Source organism: Dermacentor variabilis, chromosome 5, assembly GCF_050947875.1.
Source record: "Dermacentor variabilis isolate Ectoservices chromosome 5, ASM5094787v1, whole genome shotgun sequence".
In the NCBI taxonomy this organism is placed as follows: Eukaryota; Metazoa; Arthropoda; class Arachnida; order Ixodida; family Ixodidae; genus Dermacentor; species Dermacentor variabilis.
The window spans coordinates 25802233-25821957 of NC_134572.1; the positions used below are offsets into that span (position 1 = coordinate 25802233).

Genomic DNA, 19725 nt, shown 5'->3' on the forward strand with positions numbered 1-19725 from the left:
TACCGTTCCTAAAGGTCTGGTGTGTAGTACCATGTACGCGCAGCCTAATGCTCCTTTTTTTTCTTTATTATGCATCCTATACCCAAAGCAGATACACGTGAATTGTTTGCACCCATAACCAAAAGGCTCGCCCTTCATCCTTTCGTCTAGCGCTTCCTGGGAAGGGTAGCAAAGTGGACGTGTGTCTGGTGGACATCTCTGCATTTCCCTTTTTGTCTAATCCTCAATGTTTCCTTTTTTTTGCCACAGTGATCCCCGAGCGTCCGCCAACCATACGAGGTACGCGAGCTAAATACGGCGTCGGGGAGCGTGTTGACGTCTCTTGCCGAGCCCCGTACTCACTTCCGACCGCCAAGCTGGTCTGGCTCGTCAACGACCAAGAGGTAGGTGGCAAAATGGGTGCGCGCCTCTGCTAGTAGTGCATATCATGAGAATTCTTCCTGAAAACGCGATTCACCGAGAAAGAGCGATAAATTAACTTTTTTGATTGATCAGGCTTCTTCGTCTTGAGCCCAAAGGTGGGTGGCCTACTCAGTCCAGATAGCCGTGGCTCGCTGCCACTGCCCGAGCCCTGTTCGCCCTGTTCACCAAATGTAGCTGGTTTCCAGGGTCTTGCGTCCCCAGCAAAGTCTTCCAATGGTCTTCTGATGGTTGCGTTGAATGAATGAATGAATGAATGAATGAATGAATGAATGAAATCAATGAAAATAAATTAAGTGGCTGCGTTAAATGAATACGACTGAGTTTAGATAGATAGATAGATAGATAGATAGATAGATAGATAGATAGATAGATAGATAGATAGATAGATAGATAGATAGATAGATAGATAGATAGATAGATAGATAGATAGATAGATAGATAGATAGATAGATAGATAGATAGATAGATAGATAGATAGATAGATAGATAGATAGATAGATAGATAGAAAGAAAGAAAGAAAGAAAGAAAGAAAGAAAGAAAGAAAGAAAGAAAGAAAGAAAGAAAGAAAGAAAGAAAGAAAGATAGAAAGAAAGAAATGCTATTAAAAGCTCGCACAAGTTATACAAGAGCAAGTCCTAAGCGTCATCACTGGCCCTAAGCAGATGAAGCCGTTTGAAAGCTTCATAAGTGAAATATATTGGCCGCCATGCGACTAACACATTGCTTTGGCTTCAACCGCACGAAAACAAATTCTCCACCTAGCCCGATACTAAAATTATGTGATGTATGGTAACAAAGGAGAGGTAACTAAGCTCTTCCAACCCGCAAGGAATAACTACAAAAGCAGCTATCTTGAAACTTCCGTTGGACAGAGTGAAAAGCCGATCGGTTGCATCTAAGAACAAGAATCACATTTCGTTGCTCTTTTTTCGCTGCGGAGGAGAGCTATGGTTACAAATTGTAACTAGCCATATTTTGGCACATAGCCAGCATTTCTACTCTTTTGTCGCCCACGCCTCAGCACGTGCGCGCACCGGTGGCCGATGCAGGTTCCGTTCACGGACGTGCGCGAGCTGGAGACCCTATACGACTCCGAGGGGCTGCAGAGTTCGGGCACAGCGCTCTCGTTCACCCTGCGACCGCACCACATGGCGGGAAGCTGGCTGCGACTGAAGTGTGTGAGCGTCATCTCCGAGGTGTACCTCACGTCCAGCGAAGAGCTCATTGTCGGTGACACGGTGCCATCCATACCGTACCCAGGTAAGAGACGAAGTGCCTCATTAGCATCTCGGCAGCGCACAATGTGGAAAGTTTGAGAGTTTTCATAGCAGATGATGATGACACGAATATTTGCAGATTCGTCCCGATACGATATGACGTTTCTTCTGATGTGTGCGCCAAATAAACCAACTCAAAGGCCACTAAGCGTGAAGCGATTGTGGCACTTTTCAACGTTTTTATTCAGCAGCACTTCGAAATTTAGAAGTAGTCATCCAGATTAGCCATCTGGACTATTCACGTAATTAAACTACGTTCTTTGTGAGTTCCGAAACAAGCTTAATGACAAAGCGTGAAGCTCTTTTGTTAAGTGCTAAACTACGTCCATGTAAGAGTTACTTTAATATATTTGTTTTACTATGATTCAGAATCTGAAAAGTCAGCAGCGCAGGAATTGTGTATACTGTTTTTACGGGTTATCATAAATGTTAGAATTGTTTCGCAGCAACGTTCTGCAATAAATCTTCATTTATTTTGTCTGCACCATCACACGCTTCGTGGGAATGATGACCGCAGAAACGAGCCCTGACAGCCCAGTTATCGAAGGCGGCCAGCATAAGTACCGGATCAACGACCTGGTGAATTTGACCTGCAGGTCTGCAGAGTACGACACACCGCCGGAGCTCACCTGGTTCATAAACGACAAAGAGGTCAGTTCAACCACAGACGTTTCATTTCTGTTATGTCTGGCAGATGAATTAAACGTAACAACATCCACTGTGCAAGCAAACATGCTTTACGCTGTGAGATGTTCGGGAAGCATTAAAAAAATATATGCTGCATATCGTAACGCTATCGTCACAAACTGTACATGTAACCCTCTCTTTACAGAAAGCATGGAGCGGAAAAGTAAAATTCCGCAGTGGGCGAGTTGGTTCGACATAATCAGCACTGCTGCGCAGAGCGGCGAAAGGACTGGACTTAAGCAAGAAAACACCACACGACACTAGACGAGCTTCCGTTTCGCTACCCTAGCCTAGCCCTTGGCAGTCCATTGCATGACGAATGCTAATGGCGTTAATAGCACGGATATTTAACATCTTTAACTTGCTTTAAATTACATAAAGTATGGAACAGCACATGAATCTCGTGGATTGGCTCCAACCTATAGTCCCGTATATTTCTCAGCATTTACTGACAGATGAAATACAGCTTGCACGGACGGACCTTGACACTATAGGGGCGGTGCTCAAACTTGTCGCGCCACTGATTCATTTGAACACCGCAAACTTCTTTATGCTTCATATGAAGAAGCTCTGTCCGCTTTCGCACTTTTTACGCAATAAGCGAATTCACCATCTGAGTTTGTTCAACATACTGCGCTCGCCATGATTTGTGCGATTAGTTCGATCTACGGAGAGTTCTGACCAGCCGGGGAGGTGCAGTAGCTTGAGTGTTGAGGTGCTGAGCCCGAGGGCGCGGGATGAAATATCGGCCATTACGGCTGCATTTCGATCATGTAGGCGAGATGCAAATACCTCCACGTACCATGCGCTGGGTGCACGGTAAAAAACCTGAGGCGGTGAAAATTAATCCGGAGTCCCCCACTACAGCATAACTCATAATCATATCGTGGCTACGGCATGTAAAAGCGAGTAATTTCAAGCACTTCTATCTGGCTTCTGCTGGAGTGTTACTAAATAAAAAATTAGGGTTTCTTACCATTTTTATTCATTTGGTAGTTTATCGCCCCATACCCTTCTACTATAATTATATAATTTGATGATATTGTTCATAATAATGAAAAATTATTTGCGCAACGCATGTTACATGGTTTATTACAAGAAGATCTCACAGACTCTTCCAACAAACATCATTATTGCTACAGATGCTTCAGGGTATGAAGTGTAGGGGACACTACTCATAGAGCCCCGCGGAAGGAGAATAGACTGGACTAGCAACATCAGGCATATAGGCTCGACGATGGTAGCCGCGACATGAACGCAGTCACCTGATAAGTAAATGGCAATTCTTTGTGGGCCTTCTGTTCCTACAGAAGAAACACGAGGTGTTGGTGTTTCTTGCACAACTCTTGAGTGGGCTTTCCATGTGCGGTCGCTGATTTTATACCTATATTTTGATTGAGGTAATGGAAGTGAGAGCTTCCCTTATGCAAATTTAATTCGCAAATTACATCGACTGTGATAATTACTGAGTCTTCATCTTTGTGTTCTCAGTTACTGCTTCAGGTGACTATCATGTTGTGCAGACGGGGATTCAGTGATACCTGAGAAGCGTACGTTTAGTTTGGGTAACTGGCAATGAAGGAGTATTTCTTAACTAAATTGCAGATTTTTTAGCTAAGGCTTTTAAGGGCAGAAAAATTCCAGCCCCAGTGTCCTTCCTTGTGTGACGGCAGTTCGGTTTTGTAGGCGTGTCATCATGCAAGCAGTGTCAGACTCCACACTCACTTAACTCCACTGCTTACCGACATCTTTTATACCTCTGCGCAGAGAATTTCGCCAAACACGAAAACTCGAAGTGTCCACCACGAGGCTGAGCTGTCGTATACCGACGCTAAATTTTTAACAACGCAGATCCGGACTGGTTTCCTCACCTTTGTACTCAGTTTATGGCAAAGCAGAGACAATAGATCTTTTTTTTTTGTCTTGCAATCATTTCCCTATAGTAAGATATTTCCGAACTCCACTACGCAGTCTTCGTTTCGATTTGTATGTGTCTGTAATTCTATCTTTTGGAGCTTCTGTTTTGTTACTCAGCAGTGTAAGTCGTCGCTTGGCAGTCCGAAATTGCCTTATTGAATTCAATCGATAACCCTGATACACTGATGCCTCTTAATATTTTTTTTAATTCCGTGTTTTCTGTTCAACATTTTTTTGCTATTTCATTCCGCACACTAAAATTTTCATACAACTTAAATTTATTCATTCCCCTCTTAAAGTCCATTTCTCTTAAGTACTCGATTTGTGGCCAATCCCCCAATGTGAGTATGCATCACAATCATTCTTGACAACAACAACAACAAAGTCTGCGCTTGGTTGTTACACTGAGTCCACACCGAATGCGGGATTATTAATAATCGCCACTTCTTACTCCGCTCGCGCAGATGTGATGCTATCCAGTCAGTCTTCCGCATGCCACCGGCGAGCTGCCCACCCCCCCGCCCGCACACGAACACGAACACGAACACGAACACGAACACGAACACACGAACACACGAACACACACGAACACACACGAACACACACACACACACACACACACACACACACACACACACACACACACACACACACACACACACACACACACACACACACACACACACACACACACACACACACACACACACACACACACGCACGCACGCACGCACACACACACACACACACACACTAGTTAATGTTACACTGTTAATGTTAATGAGCTAGTTAATGTTACAAATTACGATTCTCATGCCCGGCACTGCACAATACTCATTGTAACTGTAGTCATGCGTTTGTGCGCACCTTTATATTCTGTGTATTTTTGACCCCTTTAATTGTTATGTTCTGTTTTGTCCACCCACTGCTGCCTGACCCATGACCGGGGCGCAGGCCTCTTCAGGTTGCATGCATTACCTGTCTCCTTTTACCTCGCTTTGTTGGTCTGTTGCACTGCTTCGTATACATGGCTGAATAAAGTCAACGTCACAGTCAAAGTAAAAGAAAATGACGCAAGAGCTGCCACTCGCAGGCCCGTCCCGAGTACTTGGTGAGGTACGAGCTGCAGAGATACCCGAGGTATGCCGGGTCACTGGGCTTACGCTTCAGGGTACGACCAGAGCACTTCGAGGAGGAACGCATGCACCTGCGCTGTACGGTCACCTTATCGCACGTCCTGAACACCAGCAGCGCAGAAGCCAGCATCAAGAACAAGCACCGAACCATGTCGGGACTCAGGGCATCCACGGACGATGGTGGGCTTTCTCTGCGTAATTCGTTTTAAATTACGCTCTTTCTCAAGTGTCTTACCAAGGCAGCCGTCAAAGCTTCCGGTGTAACAAAATCTATATTTATTTTATTAACTTATTTTGTACACTTGAGCGCTATGTGAGCAATGGCAGCAGTATCATTGTTTAAGCTATCTAAAATACGAAGCGGAAGGAAAAAATGGTGTAAAATTAGCAGGTTGACAGAAAGCAAAGAAAAAAACACAAGAAACAGGCACATTAATACGATTTTAGAGGACATCCTTCCCGTTGATAATTATATTGCTCAATCGGTCTAAAAGCTCATTCAGATGTAACCAATAGAGATTGGCAAGATTTGCATCATTGACACCTTTCCCGAAAGAGAGCAATATAAAACATCGGGGTGAAAATTTCAGGATATTGAGAAAATTTTGCGCAAATACTTATAAAATTCACAAACCTTATCTTTTTGGGTTGTGAAAGTCACTGTAAAATGCCCAAGCTCAATAAAGCGCATAACTTGCGTTTTATCAGCTGTTTTAGCGGATGTATGAGCAAGAACTCATTCTTCAAAGGCATCACCTATATGTATGGAACTCAGCTGGTACATAAGGTTGCTCTTCAGGATCAACAGCTGTAAAGCAAAGAAGGCTGATTTAGTAGCGGTTGACCTGAACATAGCGGACCACCGTCAACAACGGTTGAAGGAGTGCACCGCAGATACAAGCGGCAGCTGGCATAGGCTGAACGCCGGATGTTATGCCATGCTGCAGTAGGCGGGGTCAAGATGATACGACTAAGCAGCGTGCTCTTTGTAGGGAGTCATTGTTCGTCATGGGGGTGAGCAAAACAGTCGCGCCCGTGTAACGGAAGATCAGGAGGACTGCGGCAACTTATTTTTACCATGCGGTGCGCACACCATAGTAGTGCAAGCTTCGAGGACATGTGGGTAGCTAGGAGAGTTGCACACCAGTGTGCCTGCTTTAGCTGGCTACTTACTAAAGGTTACCACATCTGCTAGTTTTTCGTTCTGTTCAAGTGAAACCATGCGAAATGTTGGTGTTTGGTGTTTTAGGTGTTGTAAAGCGCACAACTTGTTTCATGCAATATAGCATTGAGCATATTAAAGGGGTGCAGCGGTGACGTAGGGGTAGAACACCCGCCTCGCGTGCAAGAGGTCCGTGGTTCGAATCCCGGTGCCGCGCAATTTTACACCAACTAAAGAAACATCCGCGTGTTCATAAAATTGCATAAACAGGCCTGGAGTGTGGCCCGATCCCAGTGACCAGAACCGGTAACGCACTCCCTCACCAGAGCAGGATTGGCCACCCTGGTGCAGTACTTGGCCACAACCTCCTATATGAACACAACAATCAAACCCCGGCCCTCAGTCCCCAGCAGCTGCGAAGCAACTGATCACGGCGGCGCTCAGACCTGCGGCGTAGCAGAGAGTGCTAAGAATCCCTGGTTCCGGACAGGCCTCCATTGGAATATGAACCTGGAAACGTTTAACGCTAGAACGTTATCTAGTGAGGCGAGTCTAGCAGTGCTATTGGAGGAATTAGAGGGCTATAATATGGGATATAATATGTTTCAGTGCAGGTAGGAGGCCAAAAGAACCATATACAGTGCTAAAAAGCGGGCACGTCTTGTGCTACCGGAGCTTAGCGGAGAGACGAGAACTAGGAGTCGGATCCCTGATTAATAAGAATATAGCTGATAACATACAGGAATTCTATAGCATTAGCGAGAGGGTGGCAGGTGTTGTTGTGAAACTTAATAAGAGGTACAAAATGAAGGTTGTACAGGTTTACGCCCCTACATCCTCTCATGATGACCAGGAAGTACAAAGCTTCTATGAAGACGTGAAATCGGCGATGGGTAAAGTGAGAACAAAATACACTGTACTGATGGGCGACTTCAATGCCAAGGTAGGCAAGAAGCAGGCTGGAGACAAGGCAGTGGGGGAATTCGGCATAGGCACTAGGAATAGCACGGGACAGTTATTAGTAGAGTTTGCGGAACAGAATGATATGCGGATAATGAATACCTTCTTCAGCAAGCGGGATAGCCGAAAGTGGACGTGGAGGAGCCCGAACGGCGAGACTAGAAATGAAATCGACTTCATACTCTGCGCGAACCCTGGCATCATGCAAGATCTAGACCTGCTCGGCAAGGTGCGCTGCAGTGACCATAGGATGGTAAGAACTCGAATTAGCCTAGACGTGAGGAGGGAACGGAAGAAATTGGTACATAAGAAGCCGATCAACGAGTCAGCCGTAAGAGGGAAAATAGAGGAATTCCAGATCAAGCTACAGAACAGGTATTCGGCTTTAACTCAGGAAGAGGACCTTAGTGTTGAAGCAATGAACGACAATCTTGTGGGCATCATTAAAGAGTGTGCAATAGAAGTCGGAGGTAACTCCGTTAGACAGGATACCAGTAAGCTATCGCAGGAGACGAAAGATCTGATCAAGAAACGCCAATGTATGAAAACCTCCATCCATACAGCTAGAACAGAACTGGCAGAACCTTTGAAGTTAATCAACAAGCGTAAAACAGCTGACATAAGGAAGTATAATATGGACAGAATTGAACATGCTCTCAGCAACGGAGGAAGCCTAAAAGCAGTGAAGAAGAAACTAGGAATAGGCAAGATTCAGATGTATGCATTAAGAGACAAAGCAAGCAATATCATTACTAATATGGATGAAATAGTTCAAGTGGCTGAGGAGTTCTATAGAGATTTATACAGTACTAGTGGCACCCACGACGATAATGGAAAAGAGAATATTTAGAGGAATTCGAAATCCCACAGGTAATGCCGGAAGAAGTAAAGAAAGCCTTGGGAGGTACGGAAAGGGGGCAGGCAGCTGGGGAGGATCAGGTAACAGCAAATTTGTTGAAGGATGGCGGGCAGATTGTTCTAGAGAAACTGGCCACCCTGTATACGCAATGCCTCATGACTTCGAGCGTACCGGAATCTTGGAAAAACGCTAAAATAATCCTAATCTATAAGAAAGGGGACGCCAAAGACTTGAAAAATTATAGACCGATCAGCTGACTGTCCGTTGCCTACAACGTATTTGCGAAGGTAATCGCAAATAGAATCAGGAACACCTTAGACTTCCGTCAAACAAAGGACCGGGCAGGATTCCGTAAAGGCTGCTCAACAATAGACCATATTCACACTATCAATCAGGTGATAGTAAATTTTACGTTATATAACCAACCTTTATATTTAGCTTTCATTGATTACGAGAAAGCATTTGATTCAGTCGAAACCTCAGCAGTCATGGAGGCATTGCGGAATCAGGGTGTAGACGAGCCGTATGTAAACATACTGAAAGATATCTATAGCGGCTCGACAGCTACTGTAGTCTTCCATAAAGAAAGCAACAAAATACCAATAAAGAAAGGCGTCAGGCCGGGAGGTACAATCTCTCCAATGCTGTTCACAGCGTGTTTACAGGAGGTATTCAGACACCTGGACTGGGAAGAATTGGGGATAAGAGTTAATGGAGATTTCCTTAATAACTTGCGATTCGCTGATGATATTGCCTTGCTTAGGAACTCAGGGGACGAACTGCAATGCATGCTCACTGACCTGGAGAGGCAAAGCCGAAGGGTAGGCCTAAAAATTAATCTGCAGAAAACTAGAGTAATGTTTAACAGTCTCGGAAGAGATCAGCAGCTTACGATAGGTAGTGAGGCACTGGAAGTGGCAAGAGAATACATCTACTTAGGACAGGTAGTGACTGCGGATCCGGATCATGAGACTGAAATAATCAGAAGAATACGAATGGGCTGGGGTGCGTTTGGCAGGCATTCTCAGATCATGAACAGCAGGGTGCCATTCTCCTTCAAGAGAAAAGTTTATAACAGCTGTGTCTTACCAGTGCTAACATACGGGGCAGAAACCTGGAGGCTTACGAAAAGGGTTCTACTTAAATTGAGGGCGACGCAACGAGCTATGGAAAGAAGAATGATAGGTGTAACGTTCAGGGATAAGAAAAGAACAGATTGGGTGAGGGAACAAACGCGAGTTAATAATATCTTAGTTGAAATCAAGAAAAATAAATGGGTTCATGGGCAGGACACGTAATGAAGGGGGAAGATAACCGATGGTCATTAAGAGTTACGGAATGGATTCCAAGGCAAGGCAAGCGTAGCAGAGGGCGGCAGAAAGTTAGGTGGGCGGATGAGATTAAGAAATTTGCAGGGACAACATGGCCACAATTAGTACATGACCGGGGTATTTGGAGAAGTATGGGAGAGACCTTTGCCCTGCAGTGGGCGTAACCAGGATGATGATGATGATGATGATGATGATGATGATGATGATGATGATGATGTGAAAGGGGGCACTGTTGTGATGACTTTCCACATCAGTGACTTTTGACGAGTTTTTCTGTGAACTCAACATTTCAGCATAATTATACAATACTCATGCTCGTCAGCGGTCATGCACGCTCTCATGCATATTTACAAAAATATCGGCGTTCGTTGCGCTGGCACGCATTTTGAATGCGCTTTATACACGTGCACTTCCTAAGCCGCGCCTTTCCGTGAGTTCACATTATAACCACATAACCTTATAAAAAACGTGGACAGCAGCGCTAGAGATATCTCACATATAGCATGTTCGCCCGGTTCGAAATACACCAAGAAAAACGACAGTATAAGAACATAGTCATATGACAGTATATTTTCTCCATTTGAAATTTGAGTGCTGCATACTAGACAGAAACGTCATTGATATAGATAACTTTATCCAGGTTAACGGCAGCACGACAAATGGTAGCATGTATACATGGAGGGAGGGGCCTTCGTCAAGGAGTTGAATATACCTTTAGATCCTTCATTCCAGACAATGAATAAATAAATAAATAAATAAATTTTGAGACTTAATTGCATTACTTTGCATTTTCTACGTTCACTTTAGATAAGAGATACATTGAATGTACAATGCACCATACTTAACACTGGTCAATTAGTTTTTCTCTTTTCTCTTTCATCTGTGCTCGTGTTCTCATTACATCAGTCTCAGAACTTACAGGAGTATTCAATTACGTTACATTGAGTTTTTTTTGCTATATACGGAACTTTCTTGTTCTTGCTCTCCGAAGAATTGCAGATGGGTTGAACCATTACCAACAATTTCCAGTGGTCTGCGAGGATCGCGGAGCTGCTGACGAAAACCGGACTGTTTAGAAACATGGAAAATAAGATTCGAAAGGCGCCACCTAAGACGCATTGTTTTCTTTCTCGGAATCGCACCCTTATGGAGAGAAAGACGGCCCGAAACAAATAAAAGTCTAATACTTAGTAGGCATTAATTATTCCTTTGCTCCTCCCCACATTTGCTGACAGAGCTTGTGTAACATGATTTTAGAGGTGAACTGAGTGCTTTGTTGAGAACAACACGGCTATCACCTCCAGAATCCAAATCGTAATGACGTTTTGCTCTTGGTGCTTCCTCCCTTTTTCCCACTTCCGCGTCCCTCCCGGACTGCACAATGTGCGCAGCGACCAACGAAGGGATGTCCGTGCTGGCTCCCTTCCTGTCCAGCCTACTCATCTGCTTCGCCCTCCTGGAGCTATGATGGACATCGCTGCGATGGCTGGATTCGAGATGTACAAGCAGCAACTCGCCGCGTGCAATATCCCTGGTTCTTCTTCTGCTGAGACCTTGCGCGTTTCCCTATACGACCGTTTCATGCCTCTCCATTCGAGCCAACTAGTATGGGATGCAGCCCACAAGGGTGCGCCATTTGTCGTGAGGAAATACTACAATACGCCACCGAGTGCTGGAATCGTACGTTCTGCGCGCGAGAGGCCACGTCAGGTTTGAAGTCAGTGGCATAATGCCAGTATCATATCTCTCATTTGCCCATTCTCGACGCTCAAAGATTGCAAGAACTTGAGCTACCGTTGCGAGTAACGCAACACGTTGCGCAAATGGTCCAGTCCTAAAGAACATTACGTTCAAGAGTCAAGGGTAAAACGGACGTCGACCAAGAACTTTAAAAGAAAAGGAAACCAGGACGCTTCGGCTCCGATACGGGGGCGTTGTTCACAATCTTGAATGTAAACAAGGCCCCCGTGTGGGAACCGGAATGTCCTGGTTTCCCTTTCGTTTTATGTTTTTGGTCAGCGTCTGTTTTATCCTTGACTTTGAGCCATACCGACCAGACGAGTTTTCGCCGAACTCTTGCTTTCACTAGGTTCAAGATTTTTCTAAAATGTTATAGAAGCAGCGCTGTAAGCTTGAACACTACGGTAGTACAAAAAAAGTCGTAAATTATCTGAACAGGGATGTCAGAGTTGGATGCGTTATGGTTTCTTCCTGAATATGCGCAAATATATGGCGTACAATACAGGTGGTTCAAAAAGTGCGCGCACGGAATATTCACCTATGAATCGCAACAACGCATCGTCATAAAATTTAGCTCTCTAAAATTTGGAGCTAAAGGACATTACAGCTTGCAGTGTAGTTGCTATGAAAGTCCCAGTAAAGTATTTGGACGGCTGCTTGAATATGCTTAGCATGAAATAAAATGCAGCACTTCAGTTGCCCCAAAACTCACAGGTGAAACATCAACATGCTCCGCTTCGCGGACATTCAATGAGGGCGATAACGTGTTGAACACATAGCTGCATTATTATCGCATGGCTTAATGTCATTGAAAAGCACACTAAATCATCCCCTTGATAGCTTATGGCGGTAAGATTGTGGTAACGCGACAAATGGAAATTAAAGTGTGGGGCCCTGGGTACTTCTGAGTACAAGCAGGGCCACCTAGCTCCTGCGGTTCTGATTATTCTTCATTTACAGTTTCAAATCCAATGCGTGATGCCACGAAAGGAATGAATTATTGATTTTGTAGCTTTCGAAAGCCAGAATGAGTATTCTTTAATGTAAAAACGTTTACTCAGTTGTACGTTTAACCAGTTACAGCCTGCGGCGCTACGTCGGCCATGTGTTCTAATGTTTCACATAGCAGGTCGAAGGAGTGTGGTGTGACACAATCAGCTCTGCTCATTCAAGAGGAGGGCTTACCTCAGGCCGAAACTCAGTGCTTCAGTCTGAATACATTGGGACTGCAAAAATGCGTTCCCTGCATCTGAATTCCTGCGTCATTTTGGGTGAAGATTGTTCAAAAAATAGTGTAGAGGCTTACAAAAATGCCACGCTATCTTGGGCTCAGGAACTTCCGGACACCTTCAGTCAATTCGCAACATTTTTATTCAAACGTCATGTAAGGAATAACTACCTCGGTAGGAAGGACAGGTGGGGAAAGTGAATTGGTTGCGTATGCTGGAACCTCCAAACCGGTTCAAACTCACGCCGTGACAATTGCAGCATGGCCAGATATATGACACTCATTGCGGAAAACTTACAAGATAACATTTCAGGTAAAAAGAAATATTGTTTGACGTGTTGACGTGAAACAATTTCTGACCAGTTGTATTGTTGAATTGTATGACAGGCAGGAAGACAGACTACATTAAATAAACACCTGTCCTTACAAGGGGATGAGCAAACCGAGAACAAGGTGAAAGCAGGAGCCAACATTTCGACAAGTCCAGAATTTCCAATTTCCATCCCCCGCCATCCCCGTGTTGTCCTTACAAGATGGGAAATTATCTTCTGTTGTATTTTGCACAGGGTTAAGTAAGCACGCTGAAGTCTACCTTTAGCCGTTCCCTGGGGAACCATCTCTGCGTCCCCATGAATTTAGAGAGCAGTGCCTAAGGAGATGCTTCTTCTTACACCATGTTTCTCCCCTCTTCGTTCCCAATAACGCTGAGGCGGTAAAGCTACCAGCCTGCTATGGGAGGCTAGTTCCGTCTGAATACTGCAACGTTCGCCGTAAAACGCATCTATGCCGAGCCGCTGCTTAGAGTGTCGCGCTACGTGTGTGTGCTTTCCAAGTGTTTTCAAATCAACAGGAGTGATAAACCATTGTACGACAAAAGCGCAAGTGAATGCTGCGAAGCCCGATGCTGTGTACTCTGTGTTTGCAGCTTGCTTTGTTTTACTTGTTTGTCTCAGGATATTGTGCCAACAGCACAAAAGTTTCATTCAAATTTATCACGTGCCCAGACACAAGCAGATAATCTGATCCGGAAAGACGCGATGAGGTAGCAGAAGCTGTTAACGTTATAAGGATGTACGGAGAAAATGTATTAGCATGTATGTGATTATGTAAATATGGTTACGAAAAATTAAGAACTGTCCTTCTCATAAATATCGTATCATTTCGCGGTTTCTCTGTTCGAAAGCTATATGCCAAACGTAAGAACTCAATGACGATTGTTGCGCGACAATGTTGCCGAGTATTACACAGTTAGTTATTTTTGTTGGGAAACTGCCTTCCTTTCTTTTTCCGTCAGAAGGATGTGTGCTTTCTCCCACTCACGCGAAAGCGTTTTCATTTCATTTAAATGACCCTGTAAATTTAGAAAGGCGGAGTGATTCCACGCTAAATTACAACTTCGAGATTGAAATTTTGTTTGTGTGTCTTATCTTTCATGTTTGTATGCTGTGTGGGTGCCTGTACAAGTGTAAAAATGCATCATTACGTCTGGACAATAAACAAATGAGCTGTTATGTTTCTCCAGCGTCTATACGAATATTTGTTGTCTCTCAGCTCTGTGCTTTTTATATTGGGACACACTTGCAAATCTCGCTTGTTAGAAAGCAGTGTCACGGATAAGTGAAGGAAGCATAGTCACTGTGGGTTTATTCAAAGCTGTTGGTCACGAGATTCTCCTGTTTACAAATTCATGCATAATTTGCGTAACATGTCAGTGCTGAGACATAGGACCGCATCACATGAAGCTCACAAGACAAGAGCTGTAAATAAATTGCGTTCCTTTACTGGGAAAAGTTTACTAGGGTATCAATGAAAATTGCAACAGAATGGAGGAATAACTGTGTTCATAGCGCATTAACAACATCCATCTCATGTGCTTCGGGGGCTGTGTCTGTTATTCTAAAACGTCAATTTTGTTCCATAATTCTTGAAAACAACTAGCTTAAGCTTTTAAAGATACCATAGGAAAGCATAACACTTACACACCTAAGAGGGTTTTTGCACCGTTCATGTGATGTTCATCGAAGGAATGAGTTGCAGGAAAATACCGCCGCAAGTGGTGACAACACAGAAATTGGTCAACGCAGCAGTATGCCTAAATTTAGGCCTCCCGATTTCAAAGCCGCGCGAAGACGGCTGCAGAGGGCGTTCTCTCTGCAAACTGCAAAGCCGTGGCATTCAACGAAACGGCTCCTAGCCACTCCCTCCTCCTGCGGGCACCATTACTGGCGCGTGCAGCTGGCGCCAACAGCGCCGCGCTGTGGTCGGATCCTGCGACGACGGCGAAGGCTTTAAACAATCATCGCGGTTTGTTAAAGACAAAACCACGACAGTCTTTCAGCTGCAAAAGAGGTGCCGTCTGGTTCGGTCCTTCGCGTTCTCCCTACGGCACAATTTTGCGCCAACTGCCCCCTCCCCACTTTTCTTTCTTTTGCCCCATTTCCTTTTCCTTCCTTTCGATATCAGGCTCTCTGGACACTGGAACTTTCTTTTCATTGCCGAGTGGCCATGAAAGAAAGTCTGAAAACGGCGACAGCGGCGTGCAGGCCTGTTTAGCGAGACCACTTTTTTTTTTCTGTGTTCAGGTCTGGCTCGCTGCACAGTTTCAAAGTGCAGCATTGTCGTCATCATTGTCGCCTTCGTCGTTCTCTGCGGCTTTCTTATTAGACACCCTTGCAGGGAAGGGAATGGGTAATGTGCTTCAGGGCCAGAGCGCGCGCGTCTTTTCCGCTTGAAAAGTCGACCGACAACTTTGACGAAATAGGCAGTATAACAAGGAGAGAAGGTTAGAGGAGAAGGGAGGAGGGAAGGGGGCGATGTCAATTGGAGAATCAAGAGACTTCGGAACATACCAGAGGTTCTCTGAAAAAGGCAGTTATCGACGAGAAGAAAAGTACGTAAATACTAGTGCCTCCATGTAACTGTCGGAAAAGGAGCTAGGGAGCAAAATGTCATTTGCATACTTCCCGGGTCCTCCGCGGTTATTCGGTGGTAGGAAGCTGGAAAAAGAAACGCAGGAAAGAAGAAAAAAAGAGAAAAACGAAGATGTGCGGGGGGGGGGGGGGGGGACAAAGTAGCACGCAGAACATTTTCCTACGAAGCTACTGCTGCACCACCTCTTTATATGTTCACACAGTGTGGCTTCGAGATATTCAAGTTTTGCATTGCAGCGTGATAATAGCTAAAAGTAAGCCAACTAATGCTACTAACGTTCTTCTTCGACGGAGCATTCTCTTCGGTGGCAGACAGAGCTGAATAGACAATAGTCGGAGCATGGTTCGCAGGGGCGTATCCTCCGCATTGTCAGAGCGAGCCGATGGCGCCTCTGCATCGCTCGTACCAAATCACCTCGGCTGGGTTTTTATGGGGCCCCTGAGAAATCTCCGCTGCTGCCGTTGTGCCGCTCCGGCCTTCGACTCAGCGTTTCCTTTCTGCTTATCGTCGTGCCCCGCTCGCGCGCTCACTTGCAGCCGTGCGGGTCGGGTTCATCTGCGAAGATCGCGTAAGTTTGTCCATACGTAGTGTGAACAGGCGTGTTTAAATCTACACTCTCTATTTCTTTTGTCCTTGGTATAGTATAGTAACTGGTTGTTTCTTAGTTAAGCTTTAGACTTGAAAAGCACAGTATGTCCACTCTTTTATCCTCTCTGAGCTAGCGCTCTTAGTGCCCATAGTTCGAGGAGAACGAGGCTGTGCCATGCAAACGCTGTGCACAGGCTTGAGACATAGGTATGCTGCCACGCTTAAGGAAATTCTAATAGCGTAGAAAGCATTTGACAAGTTAACGCGCTGCTTGCAATACGACGCATTCCAAATTAGCGCATGCCGCATCAAGGCTTTGCCGGCAGTGGTGCCATATCGCACCATCCGTTTGAAACAAAATCTGAATGTTAAGGCACGCGCAGGCGGTGAGCGTCACCGCCTGCGCGTCAGGCCTTTGACTTTGTCTTTGACTTTGTCAGGCCTAATGACTGGTATTTGTTGATCATTGCTTGCCAATCTTCACTTCTACATATCCGGCCATCCACGCGACATGTGAACCCCACAAAGCACATCGTATTATCTTTCTGCGTAGAGTTTGACACCTCAAAATTCTTATTTATGTGCGGGCAACATAACACAAAGCCCATGGTAGCGCTTTTCATATGCCGGATCAACTTTTCATTTGTTGATTGTTCAGCAAACCAATCAATAAATTAGGAACTTCGATAATAACATTCTACGCATTTTCTATTTTATTTGTAGTATCTATCTAGGAATGTACTCTCCATGGTCATGAAGTAAAGGTGAACAAGTTCTAGTTTTTCTTGATGTGGAATGATGTTCGAGCTTTGTGAGGCTAAACAGATGGATTTGAGCTACCAGCTCTTCTGTTACTAGGGAAGATTGTTTTACCCTCTTTTGTCATGGATCTCCCACACTGGTATACCGAAAGAGACGTCTACTTAACAATATGTCGCTTTATGGCATATATACATCAAACGGACATGAAAGAAAAATAAAGACACGAGAGAGATTGTCCACCTAGTGGACTTGTTGATTTCGTCTGGGGCGGATGTTCTGATTGGCTGGGCTCGGGTACAAACAGGCGCCCTCAGCCAATCAGCACTTCAGCAGCAGACGGAATGAACATGTCCACTAAGTGGACACTTACCGAATACCCCCCAAGTTGCGAGCGCGTCTCTAAAGGAGGGGGCGAGGATGTAAGATATTTTTCTGAAGGCGTTACTGAAACGCACTTACGATGCAAACGCGACACACACAGAAGGCGAGGAAATCTAAGCAACGACTTTTGGCTGTTGCATTGACACACCCTGCTTTTTGTAAACGACTGCGGCTCTATTTGCTAATTAAATTATGGGATTTTACGTGCCAAAACCACTTTCCGATTATGAGGCACGCCGTAGTGGGAGACTCGGGAAATTTGGGATACCTGGGGTTCTTTAACGTGCACCTACATCTAAGTACACGGGCGTTTTCGCATTTCACCCCCATTGAAATGCGGCCGCCGTGGCCGGAAGTCGATCCCGCGACCTCGTGCTTAGCAGCCCAACACCATAGCCACTAAGCAACCGCGGCGGGTTGCGGCTCTATGTGTAGCAGGTAAACTATATACAAAGTGTTCCAGCGAGCATGGATTTTTTTAAAACTTGCCTGTGGCAGATAGCACAATTCTAGTCCATGAGTTGGTCTACTCGAAGAGGCGGACATTACTAGCACGAAATTTCGAATGCATAATCGACTAATTAACAGAAATTCACTCATTACGTTTTTAAATGATTACCTTATGGCACATATAGCTATTTACAAACTCTAGCGGGGAAGACTGCAAGGCGCATCCACTTGAAAAGAACTGTGTCGATGACACCATTTACGAGATATCACCGCCAAACTTGTAGTAAAATTGCACTGTCGTTCCACTTAATTTCTCAACGAAACGTCGTTTTATGTAGTGAGGCACAAAACTAACCAGACGATCAATGCATTTCTCCGCAAAGTTTCGAATAAATATCTCAATACTGCGGTCATCCTAATAATTCGGCCCAAGAGGACCTGCCTCGCCAACTACCCGGTTACAATTTGTAAATTGCAACATGTGCCATAAGGTAATTAATTAGTTAAAATTTCATTACTGAATTTCGTTAATCTCTCGATTATGCATTTCATTTTTTTTTTGTGCAAGCAATGTCCGCCTCCTCGCGTAGACCAGCTCATGGACGAGGATCGTGCTATCTGCCACAGGCAATTACCAAAAAAGTTATGAAAGACTTCGCTGAAACACACGGTATGTTCATTATTGTAGGCTGCACAAGGCACCGTTCTAGTGCGCGCTACTCGTACGCCGCATTTCGTGCAGATACTGCACTTTTCTTGCGATGGAAATTGCAAGGAGGCTCAAGACACGTTTGCGCCGTCGCCGTTGGCGTCGTCGTGCTGTCACAATATCGAACTCCGCGCGCGGCCTGCGTGCGGAGGTTTGAAAGGTCTCCAAGGAGCGCGGTGCGTCTGGCCGCAAAAGCGACGACGCCAAGTGGATGCACCATCGCGCTCCGCCCAGCCGGCCCTGCCAGAGCCAAGACGCCATTTTCGCTTCCGTGGCCGGCGTTAGCCTTGCGCGCTCACACATTCCTGTTGAGCGTGTGCGTGCAAACCCCACCGCGGTGCATGCACTGGTCTGAGTGCAACGAACAGTAAGCGCCAAACTAAATGCGTCTAATCTTTTCTTGTGGCGCTTCGAACGCCGACGGTCTTCTTTCGGTCTCATCTCGCGCCTGATCGAGACGCCCACGCCTGCAACGTCCCTGGCGGTGCTCGTCATCAAGGCAGCTTTCTGAGACGCCTTCTTCGCAACGCTAAAAAATTACTGTCGCTTTCCGCGGTTCACCTTCGGTCGAAATTGCCAATTTTTGTTTGTTTTATAGATTCCTACGCAAGTGGAGCTTTGATAAAGTTTTACCGTTAGCATAAATTAAGCACGTGCACCTGAAGTCTCAACAAAACCGCGGGCGCACGCGAAATTGTTTCACTAAAATGCCCAATTTGAAGGCTGATCTCAGAATAAAGAAAAGGCTTGTATAAAACCCTCGAGGCGTTTTTAGCGTGCTAGCAGCTAGAAAAAACGAAGACCAAATTGAAATATAACGTATAATTTCTATGGGCACCTGTGCGACACGTGCGGGGGAGAGGGAGGGGGGGTGATATGCATTTCAAGCATTTCAAGCTAGGTTGATTGCGTGTGTTCTCTCTCTCAACTTTCTTTTTTGCTACGTCTGCCCTAATACGCTTAGAGCACAATTGTGCTCCATTAGGGGCAATATTTGCTTGAAGGAACACAGAAACACAGACGTAACGCAGCATAGCCTGAACATTCATCGCCACATGTCTAGTAGACGGAATAAAAAAAAGAATACATTCCTGCCGTCTAAGCCAAGCAATCACCGCAGCTCAAGAACGATGAATTGAGGATGAGCCGCACAGCAGAGACCATAGGATGGAACATAAACCCG

General features: G+C 45.2%; 1 protein-coding gene across 1 annotated transcript in view; it reads left to right on the plus strand.

Moving 5' to 3' along the window:
- LOC142582365 (uncharacterized) overlaps nt 1-14247 on the plus strand; it is a 104685-nt gene extending 90438 nt beyond the window's left edge. The window contains exons 4-8 of the mRNA XM_075692009.1: nt 250-383; nt 1474-1684; nt 2219-2352; nt 5399-5621; nt 11145-14247. Of these exons, the coding sequence (XP_075548124.1) occupies nt 250-383; nt 1474-1684; nt 2219-2352; nt 5399-5621; nt 11145-11221 (779 nt within the window). The 3' untranslated portion in view covers nt 11222-14247. The remainder of the gene's footprint in view (nt 1-249; nt 384-1473; nt 1685-2218; nt 2353-5398; nt 5622-11144) is intronic.
- Nucleotides 14248-19725: the final 5478 nt, after the last annotated feature.